General features: G+C 36.7%; 1 protein-coding gene and 1 pseudogene across 1 annotated transcript in view; both read right to left on the bottom strand.

Moving 5' to 3' along the window:
• The window catches only part of UBXN4 (UBX domain protein 4), a 32574-nt gene extending 21966 nt beyond the window's left edge, over positions 1-10608 (bottom strand). The window contains exons 1-5 of the mRNA XM_039874560.1: positions 10386-10608; positions 4139-4241; positions 1670-1698; positions 1051-1169; positions 254-431 (exon numbers count right to left, since the gene is read on the bottom strand). Coding sequence (XP_039730494.1) covers positions 254-431; positions 1051-1169; positions 1670-1698; positions 4139-4241; positions 10386-10467 — 511 coding nt within the window. The 5' untranslated portion in view covers positions 10468-10608. The remainder of the gene's footprint in view (positions 1-253; positions 432-1050; positions 1170-1669; positions 1699-4138; positions 4242-10385) is intronic.
• On the bottom strand, positions 9058-9175 carry LOC120612051 (uncharacterized; annotated as a pseudogene).
• Positions 10609-12087: the final 1479 nt, after the last annotated feature.

Raw genomic sequence — 12087 nt, 5'->3', positions numbered from 1 at the left:
AACTGCTGTCATAATGACAGTCCCTGAACCACAGCACAGTTACAGAAATTACAAATCAACTAGTCTGGACTGTTGCCTATTTGAGTTCAAAGGACATATTCACTGATTTTATCCTCTTCTGCCACTAAATGACACACATGCATATTTAAGACCATCCTTAAATTTTAAGTTAAATGATGAGGGGATAGTAAGCTATGGCCTTTAAAATAAAGGCATACTTCCCCTGTACCCAAAAGAATACACTAAAAATTACCTGTTGCAGAATCTGACTGTGTATCAGAAGAAGTGGGTAATGTCTCACAAAGCTCTACATTTCTAGACTGAGAGTGTTCAGAAATGTTGTCGGGTTCAAATGAGGTGGATGGAGAAGACGCTGAACTTTCTGACTGACTGCCATTTGCCACTGATGTTTCACCTTTTAATGAGTGCATCTAGGGAGAAAACACATTAAAATTTAATTAACGGATGAGAATCTAAATTTACCATGGCAGATAAGACCGAAATATAAATCAAAAGGTACTCTATACTTTCTAAGTAAATCTGAACTATATAATCCTAAACATGGCAAAATCATATTATGAAATTCTACTGCAAGGTGACAAAAACATAAAAAGATTTTTAAAGTACATTGCTTTTCCTTCAAATTACAATTCAAGGGAAAAAGTTATAAGCTATATTAGCTGTGTGCCCAAAGTGGATATAAATGCGAAACTGAGTAAGGTCTTTAACCCATGTCAAGCAATATACCATTAGGTATCTTAATGTGACAGTAACTCTCCTGCTACACAGAGAGTGATGTGCATTATGTGGCTGGGTAAGGCAGGAAAAGAGAAGGGAAAATAAGGAGTCATTCAAGTATTAGGTACAGGCACTTCTAACTTCATACTGTTATTTTCAAAACCAGTCTAGGAAAAGGTTATTTACTACTTTTCAAGTTTAATGGCATGGCAAGTTCTCGAACATGCAGAGCAGCACCAAAAATATTCCAATGTCAAGTTCCTGACATATCATTTTCACGTTTATACAAAGAACAATTCTGTTCCTTCTCACCTGCCGGACTTTGTGAATTCGGGTCACAAGTTCATCTGCAGAAACACTTCCTGCTATTACTTCCAAGGGAATTCCACTGTCTCCAATAAAGAAACTGGATGGAACACACACTACAGGATCTGTACAGTTTAATTAAGTCTAACAATTAATGGGAAACAAGGGAATAATTTTATGAAACACAACTAATAAAGCAAATCATCTGTTAATTTCACAATATAATCAGCTAATGTTTACAAAATAATTGCAACTACTCCATCATTATGCCTGTAGTGCACATGTAAACTGACATGATCTATACTGCATAGCTGAGTGAACATCCACTACATTCCCCTCTATCATAACTTTTATATTTATCTTGCCTCTTGCCAGCTACTTCTAACATTCCAACCAAACTGCTCTATACTGCTTTCTAGATGTTCACAATTTAAAAAACTCTCTATGATTCCATTTGCTACAATGTATTGTTTCACAGGGCACTTAATAATATAAAGTTCCCTTAAACAAGAATGCATGAGTTCTAAATAAAAATGAATGATTTGTAAATGTCATGAATTAACCAAGAGAAAGGTAAATCTTAAAGCAAAATATGTATAAAACCGATTCTCCACTGAAAGGATACAGATTTGTGAAAATTGTACGCAGGCTTCACTGTAAAACAAAATCAAACAGAAAGTCACTAGATGAATACAAATATTTCCCAAATAGTGAGTTGCTTTTATAAGAATTTACTGTACCAACTACAAGTATTTTTATGAACTACCCGTCAGCTGAAAAAAAAAAAAAAACCATGTAATTATTTCACAGATCTTTTTTGGTTTTATAATTTTCATATTAAAGAACTTTCTCTTGCACCCCACTAACTGGTAGCTGGATTTTGTGGTTAATACTCAAGTCAATATCTGCCATGCTGCTTCCTTAGCAGCAAGTATACCTGAATTTAATCTTAACTTGTTACAAGAAGGTATTAAAGTTGACGACTACTTATGTAAGCAATAATATACCTTGTAATAACAAAGGATTCAAAATAACCTAAATATCCAGCACTAAAAACTAATTATGCAATCATAAAGAAGAAAAACAGTACAAAAAATATGTCAACATGCTACCATTTTTGTAAAAAAAAAAAAGGGAGAAAAACAAATATAAATGTATTTTCTTGATTTAGTTGCCTCTAGAGAAGGGAACTGGTTAGCTAAGGACAGAGATGAGAGACTTTACACTATAATAAGAGATTATTATACACACACTACAGGATCTGTATAGTTTAATTAACTATACAGCTCAACGCAGATGAGTAAATCTAAGAATTAATGCTTCCAAGAACTAAACTTTTGTTATTTTTTTAATATAAAACATGATTACCAAAAAAAATCTGAAAATAGTAAAGTATAAAAAAATTTACCAAGAAATCTACTCAGAAACAACCACTGTAAACTTCTGATGCGCTTCCTACCAATTTATTTTCAAAGCAAGCTATTTCCAAAATAGACACTAAAATGTTCCTAATTATGTAATTTTTTTATTATATAATAAATTTTACTTTTCATAATTTAAAAGACACACTAGACTCTACTAGCAGGCAGACCACAGTGAAACAAACATCAACCATCACTGTACACAGGTATCCTTGTATCCGCTAATAGAAATGTTTTTAAAAATGTTGCAAAATAAGTCTATATACAATCTCCAGAATTCTGAAAGTGTCATTTCTTCTACATTCCCAATAAAACCCAACATTCCTCCTGCAAGGTAATGGATAATATGATACAATATACATTAAAATGATGAGGTCTTTTTAAAAAAATTATAGCTCAACAGTTCAGTAACTATTGTGAAGCAGACTGTACAATTTGCTTTATGAAGTTTTGGTTAATATTAAACATTTTAAAATAAAGTTTATAAACTTACAAGTAAATTTCTAAATATTTCAATCTTGACAGAAATTTTTGAACATTATTCATTCTGATATCATTAATATCAAAAGAACAGGAATGCCACTCTGCAATTAATAATGAATTAATGTTTCTAGGCATTGATCACTGATGGCTGCTGCTAACATCATAAAGAAAGATAACCAGGCATTATGTGCCTTCTAACTGAAGACATAGTCTGGGAGGAGGGGAAGAAATCAAAGCTGAATCTGTCAATTTACAGGAAATAAAAGAACAAACTAAAAAACACTAACAAGACTGGGATCGATAAAATACATACTTTAGGAAACTATAGAATAACTTGGTTTCTTCAAAAAATAAATTGCAAAGAAAAAGACACAGGGACATAGAGGGCAAGCCTATAGACTGAAAGACTTAAGACGGATCAACACATGACAATGTGTGGACCTTCATGGATCCTGATCCAAACTGTAATAAGTTAAATTTAAAAACTATGACTCTGATGAGACAATTAAAAATTTGAACACTGGTAGGTATTTGATATTAAGAAATTATTTTGTTTTTTAAGTATTACGGTTATGTCAAAAAATTAAGAATCCTTATCTTTCAGAGACATACTAAAATATTTATAGATGATGACTAAGATTTGTTTCAAAATTATATGGATGAGTGGAAATGGGTGGAGTTATAGATGAAATAAGACTACCATGAGATGATAATTTTCCAAGTAAGTTGACAAGTTCATAGGGGTTCATTACACTCCCTGTTACTTTTGTAACATTTTAAAGGGAAGGAGGAGAGATGGATTAACAAAACAAACTTGTGGCTTTCAGGTACTATGAGGGACCTATAAATGTCCTTATTTCTACTGAATCAAATGACTTCATTCCTAAAAATGGTATCCAAAAAAGTGGTCAATCTTTCAGAGATATTCAATGTATGATTTACAATTACTTCCTAGTTCTCAGAAACTAGGGACCACAGTTCTTTTGTATTCCTACTAGTAAACTAGGAGAACTTAAGTTTTTCAGCAAGATATAAAGATGAATTTGGAAAATAGCAATCTGAATTTAAGTCCCCAATATGCCTTGGACAAAAATCAATACTGTTATCATCTAAGAGCATCACCATAAACCACAACCAGACACTATGGTTATAATATTTTTTAAAAATAAAAGATTAAAACATAAGCAAACCTTTTGGTATCGATTTTAATAGCAACAAAACTGTTTGAAGATGCTTCTGTCACTTTCTCATCTTCCCAACTTGCAGCCATCTGTGTAGACTGCTCATCATCACCTATAAAACATTTTGAGGATTCTTATAACGTAAGGCCAGTATGTACTGATTCTTTTCCCTGGAAATCTGGAACTTCAAATAAAATGTAATTCCACAAATACTATTTTGTACCAAATTTGAAAACTGAATGTTTTCCTAAAAATAAAGTATGACTATATGCAGTTAACATAAAAATAAAACACAAAATACGGCCATTCGGATTATACACAGCATTTTCTAAAAGACATCCAGATTATACAAATAGTATTCGCAGTAATTGTAAATCATGGGTAGAAATGTACAGTGACTATTTTGGCTTTTGTACACGATTTTATGTAGCACCTTTCTGTTGAGTTCAATGTCCTCTACGGCATAGCATTTTTTCTCCAGAATTCCTCCAAGGTAAATAGAGGCAGGTATATTCTGTTTGCAGTCTTGGACTTCCTTTTTATCACAAGCATGCTAATCATAAAAGTTATTCTGACCTGAAAAAATCTATGGTGATAGAATTCAGAATAGTGGCTACCTTGGTGGAGGTGCTACTGAATGGAAAGAGCATGAAGGAGTCTTCTAGGCTGCTGGAAATATTTACATCTTATTAGACGACGGTTAAACAGGTATATTCAGGTATAAAAATTCATCAAGCTGTTCACTTAATATATTTGACTTCATATAATGTATGTTATACCTCAATGACTAAATGTTTTATAAGTTATAACTACCAAGAGATTGTTTCCATTCTAGAACTGTAATGTCTAGATTTTGGCATAACCACTTATTGGTGGGCAGCGGGAAACTTACCTGAGTGTCACTGAAAAATATTTCTGAAGTTAGCAGAGCTAAGCAATTCCTCAAAGGTGAGTGACCTTTGCCGATGTACAAATAAGTTTTCGGGCCACATGTTTCATTTTACAAAAATGAGACCATTCTATACCTAGTCTTTTGTAAACTGCTTTCTTCCTATGGACACCCCTCTTCCCCAATTTTATCCAGCCTCAGCCTCCTCAATCTGTTATCGGTTCATAACTCCACCTTTCAGTTCTCAGGCCAAAAACTTTAGTTATCCTTGACTACAGATGACTCTATCTCCAAAATACAGTTGACCCTTGAAGAACACAGGGGATGGTGTGCCCCAGCATGCAAACACACGTGCACGCAGACGCACACACACACACACACACACACACAGAGTAGAAAATCCACATATAACTTTTGACTACATATTTTTTGGGAAAAAAAAATCCACATATGGACCCATGCAATTCAAACTATGCTGCTGTTCAAGGGTCAACTGTATATCCAGAATGTAACTACTTCTTACCACTTTCACTGCTACCACCCTGATTCATGCTGCCACATCTCACCTGGTAATTATAACAGCCTCATAAGTGGTCTCCCTGCTTAATCTATTCTTAACACAGAAACTTTACTTAAAAAAGTCAGGTCACATCAACTCTCTACTCAAAAATCCTACAATGGTTCCCTATTTTCTCTCAAATTAAAAGCCAAAGTTCTTCCAAAGCCCAGCTACCTCTCAGACTTCGTTTCCTTTTACTTTCTTGGTATTCCTTTCCCTTCTATTCTGCAAATATGAAAAGATACACTCACTTTAAGGTCTTTGTACTAGTTGTTTACCCTGCCTGGAATACTCTTCCCTTAGATATCTACATTAAGTCCTTAAGTCCTTGTTCAAATGCTATCTTCTCAATAAAGCCTTCCCTAATCACCATTTTTAAATTACACTTTCAATTATTCGCAAAAGTCCCTTCTTTCCTGCCTTTTTTTTAATGTAATATTTATCACCTTCTAATAGACAATATTTTTTACTTATTATGTTTACTGTTGTCTGTCTCCCTCTGCTAGAATGCAGGCTCTAGGAGGACAAGGACTGTTCTTTTTATTTATTGATATAACTCAAATAACTGTAACAGAACCTGGCATATGATAAGTAAGCGGGTGGCATGTAGCAGGCTCTCAATAACTATTTTATGGAATGAACAGCCAAATTTTTAGTATAATTAAGTATTATGGCAATTCTTACAATACTTGACTAATATTGCACATGTGAGTGCATTCTGTGTGAGATAAGATCCAGGAATACCAGGAATAGGAACTTGAGAAATTTGGCCACGGAAAAGTAAACAGCGACTAGAATGCAAATGAAGACCGAGACCAAAAAAATAAAAATAAAAATCCATCAGCAGACTGATAGATGTTGAAGAAGCAAACATAGAAAAGTATCACTTGCAGTGAGATCATTTTGAGCACCTCTTGAGACATCATGGGAAGCAGAAAAATGTAAAATTCCAAGTCAATGACAAGATCATCAATCTAGAAAACAGCTGTAAAGGAACTCTCTTACTACAAACACTTCTTAGAGAAGACTGTGAGACACGAGAGATCCTTTTTATTTATTCCTTCTTTCATACATTCACTACTTTATTCTACATTTACTTTGTGCTAGGCATTGGGCTATAAACTAAATATAAATTAAATAAATCACTGTCTGCCCTCAATGTAGCTTAAAATCTAAAGGTACAAAAAAAATGCTTGTTTCATAAATAACTATATAGTAATAAATGCTGTGGAAAAACAACAGAACAGTGAGAAAAAATAATGAGACCTCTTTAGATTGCTCTGGGAAGTCTGCTCTGATACTTAAGGTTAAGAAAAAATAATGAGACCTCTTTAGATTGCTCTGGGAAGTCTGCTTTGATACTTAAGGTTAAGACCAAAAGGATGAAAAGGTTTGAGCCACGCCAAGGGCCACAAGAATTCACTAAGCAGAAGGAATATAGGTGTAGGGAAAAGCCTGTGTGATTGGGAAAATCATGGAAAAGCCTGTGTGATTGGGAAAATCATGAACAATAGGGAGAAGACAAAATGAACTGAAGAGTTATAAAGTCAAAAATGATATCCACACTTAGGGTTTATTCAACTGGATGTAAGGCGGTGCCATTTACTTAGATGTAAAACACTGGGAGAGAAAAAACAGATTCAGGCAGTAAATATACTTTTAGGCTTGAGAATCCTGGGAAGCATTCAAGTAAGAATGTAGGTAGCTGGAAGTACGGATCTGCTACTCCTGAGGTTGGTGCTTTGCACTCCCTCACCTATGTTGTACCACCATATGGTTAGGGTCCCAGATCTAACATCCCCGCTAATAATGTCTGTCCATGATTCAGCCTGGTGTCAGCAGAAGCTGTTGACCAAGAGATGTAAGGTTAAATGGAATTACTTAACTCAACAAGAGCTATCTTATCATTACCAGTAGAATTATTAATAGCCAACTTCAGTACCTTTAGTTTCTTAGTTTTAATTAAATTATGAACTATGCCATGGAGTAGGTGGGCCTAAGATTTTAGGAGATTTTAGTGGTATCTGCAGTAGTCAAAGTGAAGGTACTTAAAGAGAACAGTACAAAATCAGAAGAGTTGCAGACCCAAGTAGAGCCAATAACTCCAACCTAGAAAACTTCTACCAGTCAAAACCTAAAGGCTTTTATTGTCTATTTTAAACAAAAAAGACCGTAAATAGTCTGTCGAGGAAATTTTAGCCCCCTAGCAACACTAGTCAGTGAACTGACACCTTTCCTTCAGGATTCTTGTCAGATTATTCTATCCTCCAAACAAAATCAAAATCTTTTCAGTTTTATTTCTTTCAATTTACATAGCTATAATACTTTGAAAATCCTTGTTAATTTGTTGGCTGAACTAGCAGTAATCTCTCCAGTTTCCTAACATCAATCCTACTATATTCTTTAACTCATCCATGAAAATTTTACTAAATATGAACAACTTGCCTAAAATGTTTCCTATTTGAGTTGTTCTTATAGGAACTAAAGTATACAATTATGACCAGCTATACAGATATCTTTTAAATTTTCTACTTTGTTAGTATATTATTGTTGAGGTCTCAGACCTAAGAAAATCATGAGTTCTATCATGTATTCTTCAGACTTCTGAACAAAGATCTAGGCAACCTGTTAGTGCTGCAGTTTCATGACTCCACTGACTTCAAATTCCTGGAGTGACACTAATCCTATCTAGTCTTGGAAATTAACTTCCTAAAACTCTAGAAAAGCCAACAGTATTTTGAACTGGTCAAGGGACAGTTTACTTATCTGACAGATTGCTAATGGTCTTCCTGCAAACATTCAACAGTCACTGATATTCTAAAAGCATATAACATGTGCTCACCAGTAAAAAGTTAATTGAGGAATGCATACATACAATGCCCCAAGGATCTATAACTTTATTTTACTATTGTAATAATTAGCACTGTTTCCAAATGGATTTCTAAATGTTTGTTAATTAAATCTACCATTTCTTCTTTCAAATTAACTGATTAGCCCAACAGTGCCTTCTAGGAACATTTGGACATGATCAGTTGTGTTTTTTGTTTAAAAACATAGCTATCACAATCCTAGATTTCCTGATTTCTATACAATTTCAATAACTACATGAAGTCTACAATTGTACGATTTTTTTTTCTTAAGAAACAAAAAAGACACTTTTTGAAGCTGCTTAAAAAAAGCCTGTCAAGCAAGATGTAAATCCTTTTTGCAACCCTGGTGCATGTCGCTTAACCACTGTGCACAGAAGCTTCCTTGACTATAAAATGGGGTAATAAAACCTGTTCTACCTACCACAAAAACCAACTGAAATATAACACAAATATAAAACATAAAATGTCATAAAACTATTATACTCTTAATAAGCATAGTACTTATCATTTAATTTCTTTTTTTTTTTTAATTATTTAGGCGAGGCAACCTTCGGTTGACCTCAGATTGCAAGGACCTTGTCAGCTTACAATCCCTTATTTATTTTTTTTACGCCTGCAGCACCTGGTCTTCCTAGGTGGTCTCCCATCCAAGTACTAACCAGGTCCGACCCTGCTTAGCTTCCAGATCTGACAAGATATGGCTTGTTCAGGGTGGCATGGCCGGAAACTCCCTTTCCTTTTTAATTCACTTTTTTCCTTACAGGATTACAGCAGTTATTTATGTGAAATATAAACTGTAAAACAGCATAAGAGAGTATGAACAAAACTCGTCTAAATTAACAGCATATGGCTAAAAATTTAGCATAACTTAAAACAATTATAAGTTTCAAATTTAATGTTAAACAAAATTCATCAATTTATTCATACTACCGTACATAAAGTTATATAGCTTTATGTAGTCTCCCAAGAGTCATGAGTTAAAAGTAAGTATAACGTTATTAAACACAAATAGTTGAAATAATACGCCTCAAATTAAAGTTATCACAAACACTGATTCGGTTCACGTAACGAGAATCAGCAAATCCGCAGAAGCACAGGTTTACTGTAAATCTAGAAGATTTTAGTTAATAAAACAAGGGAGTAATAAAATACGGAACAAATTAACCCACAGCAACCCAGGGTAAATGAGTTCATACACATTCTGAAAACTGCTGATTAGATTAGGAAGACAACAAAATGAACCAAAGACTGAACGGCTACTACTTCTAAACGGTGAAAAAGAATCAACTTGTTACAAAGCAATTATTCCACATTAGGCTCCCCCACCCCATCATTAAAAAGAATCAAACCGATATAAAGCTCAAGAGTTTGCGTTTCAGGAACATATGAACGCCAATAACCGTGAACATCAGATGATTTCTCTTTGTTGCTTACCAATGACACAGCTTTCTTCCTGATAGTCCACAACTAATTACGAACCCAACTGCCTGTCTAATGGCCTGTTCCTATCCCCATCTAAACACTAGAACTACACGCGGGCGTTAAAGTATCCCGAAGTGGGTTCTATGAGGGCTTCCAAGAGGGAGCTGTCGGGGGGGTCCGTCCTTTGGCGGCGTGGGTCAGAGGTTCGGCGAGCAGCACCCGGGCTGGGCAGCGAGGGCCTGCTCGACGCGTCCGTTTGTCTAGCGCAGAGAGGTGTCGGCAGGGCTCAGCGCGCTTTGGGGGCGAGGCTGAGACGGTGCCTCTTCCCGGGTACCGGGAGAAGTGGGAGGTGGGGATCAGGCCCGCTGTGCTTTCAACGGATGGGGGAAGCACCGAAAAGCTAGGGACGGGCAGTCCCGGCCTTTCGGTACACGAAGGAACGGCTGGGGCCTCCTGAGGTTGGAGGTAGGCCGGAGGGGGTGTCCCCGCCATATCTCGGGCCCCCACTCCTTTCACCTGCCACGAATACCACGAAGACCGCGCCGCTCCTCTTGGCCGACGCGATGGCGGCCGGAATGGCGCCCTGGAACCACAGCATCGCTCCACTCAGCTCAAGAGGCTCGCCCCGTGTGCTGTCGCCGCGGTCCCGGAGCTGGCCCCGCCCGCCCCTTGGCCAAGCCCCGCGGCCCCCGCAGTCCCAGCTGGGCGGTCCCTTCGCCTCCGGCTCCGCACAGGCGCGCAAAACCGTCAGCGGCCCCCTGAGACGCGCGCGAGGGCGAGGAGCGCCCCGCGTCACGTGACGCCACACGTCGCCGTCGGCGCCGTGCCCTAGTGCCTTGTCTCGTTGGCAAGTCGGTACGTGCGCACGCCCGCTGGCCTTAGGCCCGACAGTCCCGGAAGTGGAAGGAGGCATTGAGAAGGATGATTAACCACTACAGCGCGTCGGCGGCATCTCTGTGAGGCATGACGGGAATTGTAGTCTTTTCAGGCTTGTTCTTCATATTGTGGGAAATGTAACTGGTTTCCGGGCCGCGACCGAGGCTGTAGTGAGAGCCACTTCACAATCTGTAACGGAAAGAGGAGGATGTGGTGCTCACTACGGGGAGAGTCTGTCTTCTGCCTCTTTGAGACGTTAAATGTGGAGTAAATTGTCCCCGCTCCTAGTACAAGCCTGCTTAATGAGGGACGATGTAATTCTCTATTACGGTTGGTGGCCTTTGGTTTGTGATAGAGTTTGGTGTCTATCGGAATTCAATAGGCTTTGTAGGGTTTAGAGCGGGCCTTTAATTTCTCTTGAACTTAACAGCCTACCCTTGATGAAAGGACAGGATAAAAACCACGACAGTTACCTTTTGTGATACCCTACAGCCCATGTATCTGAATGGAGGTACTGGTAGAATGCAGACCTTGAGCAACTTTGTAGTTATTAGCTAGCGCTCATTCTAAAACCACAAAATACTTAGCTATGCTGTTGCCACAGCTGTTCTCTAAAGTAACTCAAAAGCAGAATAGATAATGATTTGATTTATTTTGCAGCTACTTTCCATGATAATACAAAAGAGAAGAATAAAGATTTTGTTTACAATTTTAGGTGAGAATGGTCTATAATTAAGATATGGTACTTTGTGATTGGTTGCAGTTAAAATCAAAACATTCATATTTAATACTTTTATGAAATTACATGGTCTCTAATAACTACTAGGTGAAGAGGCTTGTATTGTTTATTTAAAGTTGCATACACAATTTTTTTCTGGCTTTATGGAAATATAATAGATAATTGCTTGTATTTACATTATATAATTCAATAAATTTCTCAATTATAATTGGCATACAATATTAGTTTCAGTTGTACAGCATAGTGATTAGAGATCTATATAACTCTAATCACCCCACTAAATCAAGTATCCGTCGTCCCCTTAAATATTTATTATATTAACTGTTTTCCTTATGCTACACTTTATGTCTCCATGTCTATTTTGTAACTATCCATTTGTACTTCTTAATCCCTTTGCCCTTTTTCACCGTTCCCACCAACCTCCCTCCCATTTAGTAGCTCTCAAAATATTCTCTGTATCTTTGAGTTTGTTTCCATTTTTGTTGTTTATTTTGTTATTTAGATTCTACATGTATGTGAAATCATGTGATATTTGTCTTTATCGGACTTATTCAGCACAAAACTCTCTAGATCCATCAAGGCAATATCTTTTTTCATCCCCTT

The sequence above is a fragment of the Pteropus medius genome, unplaced genomic scaffold (assembly GCF_902729225.1).
Source record: "Pteropus medius unplaced genomic scaffold, Ma_sr-lr_union100, whole genome shotgun sequence".
In the NCBI taxonomy this organism is placed as follows: Eukaryota; Metazoa; Chordata; class Mammalia; order Chiroptera; family Pteropodidae; genus Pteropus; species Pteropus medius.
This window is presented reverse-complemented; position numbering and strand designations above follow the sequence as displayed.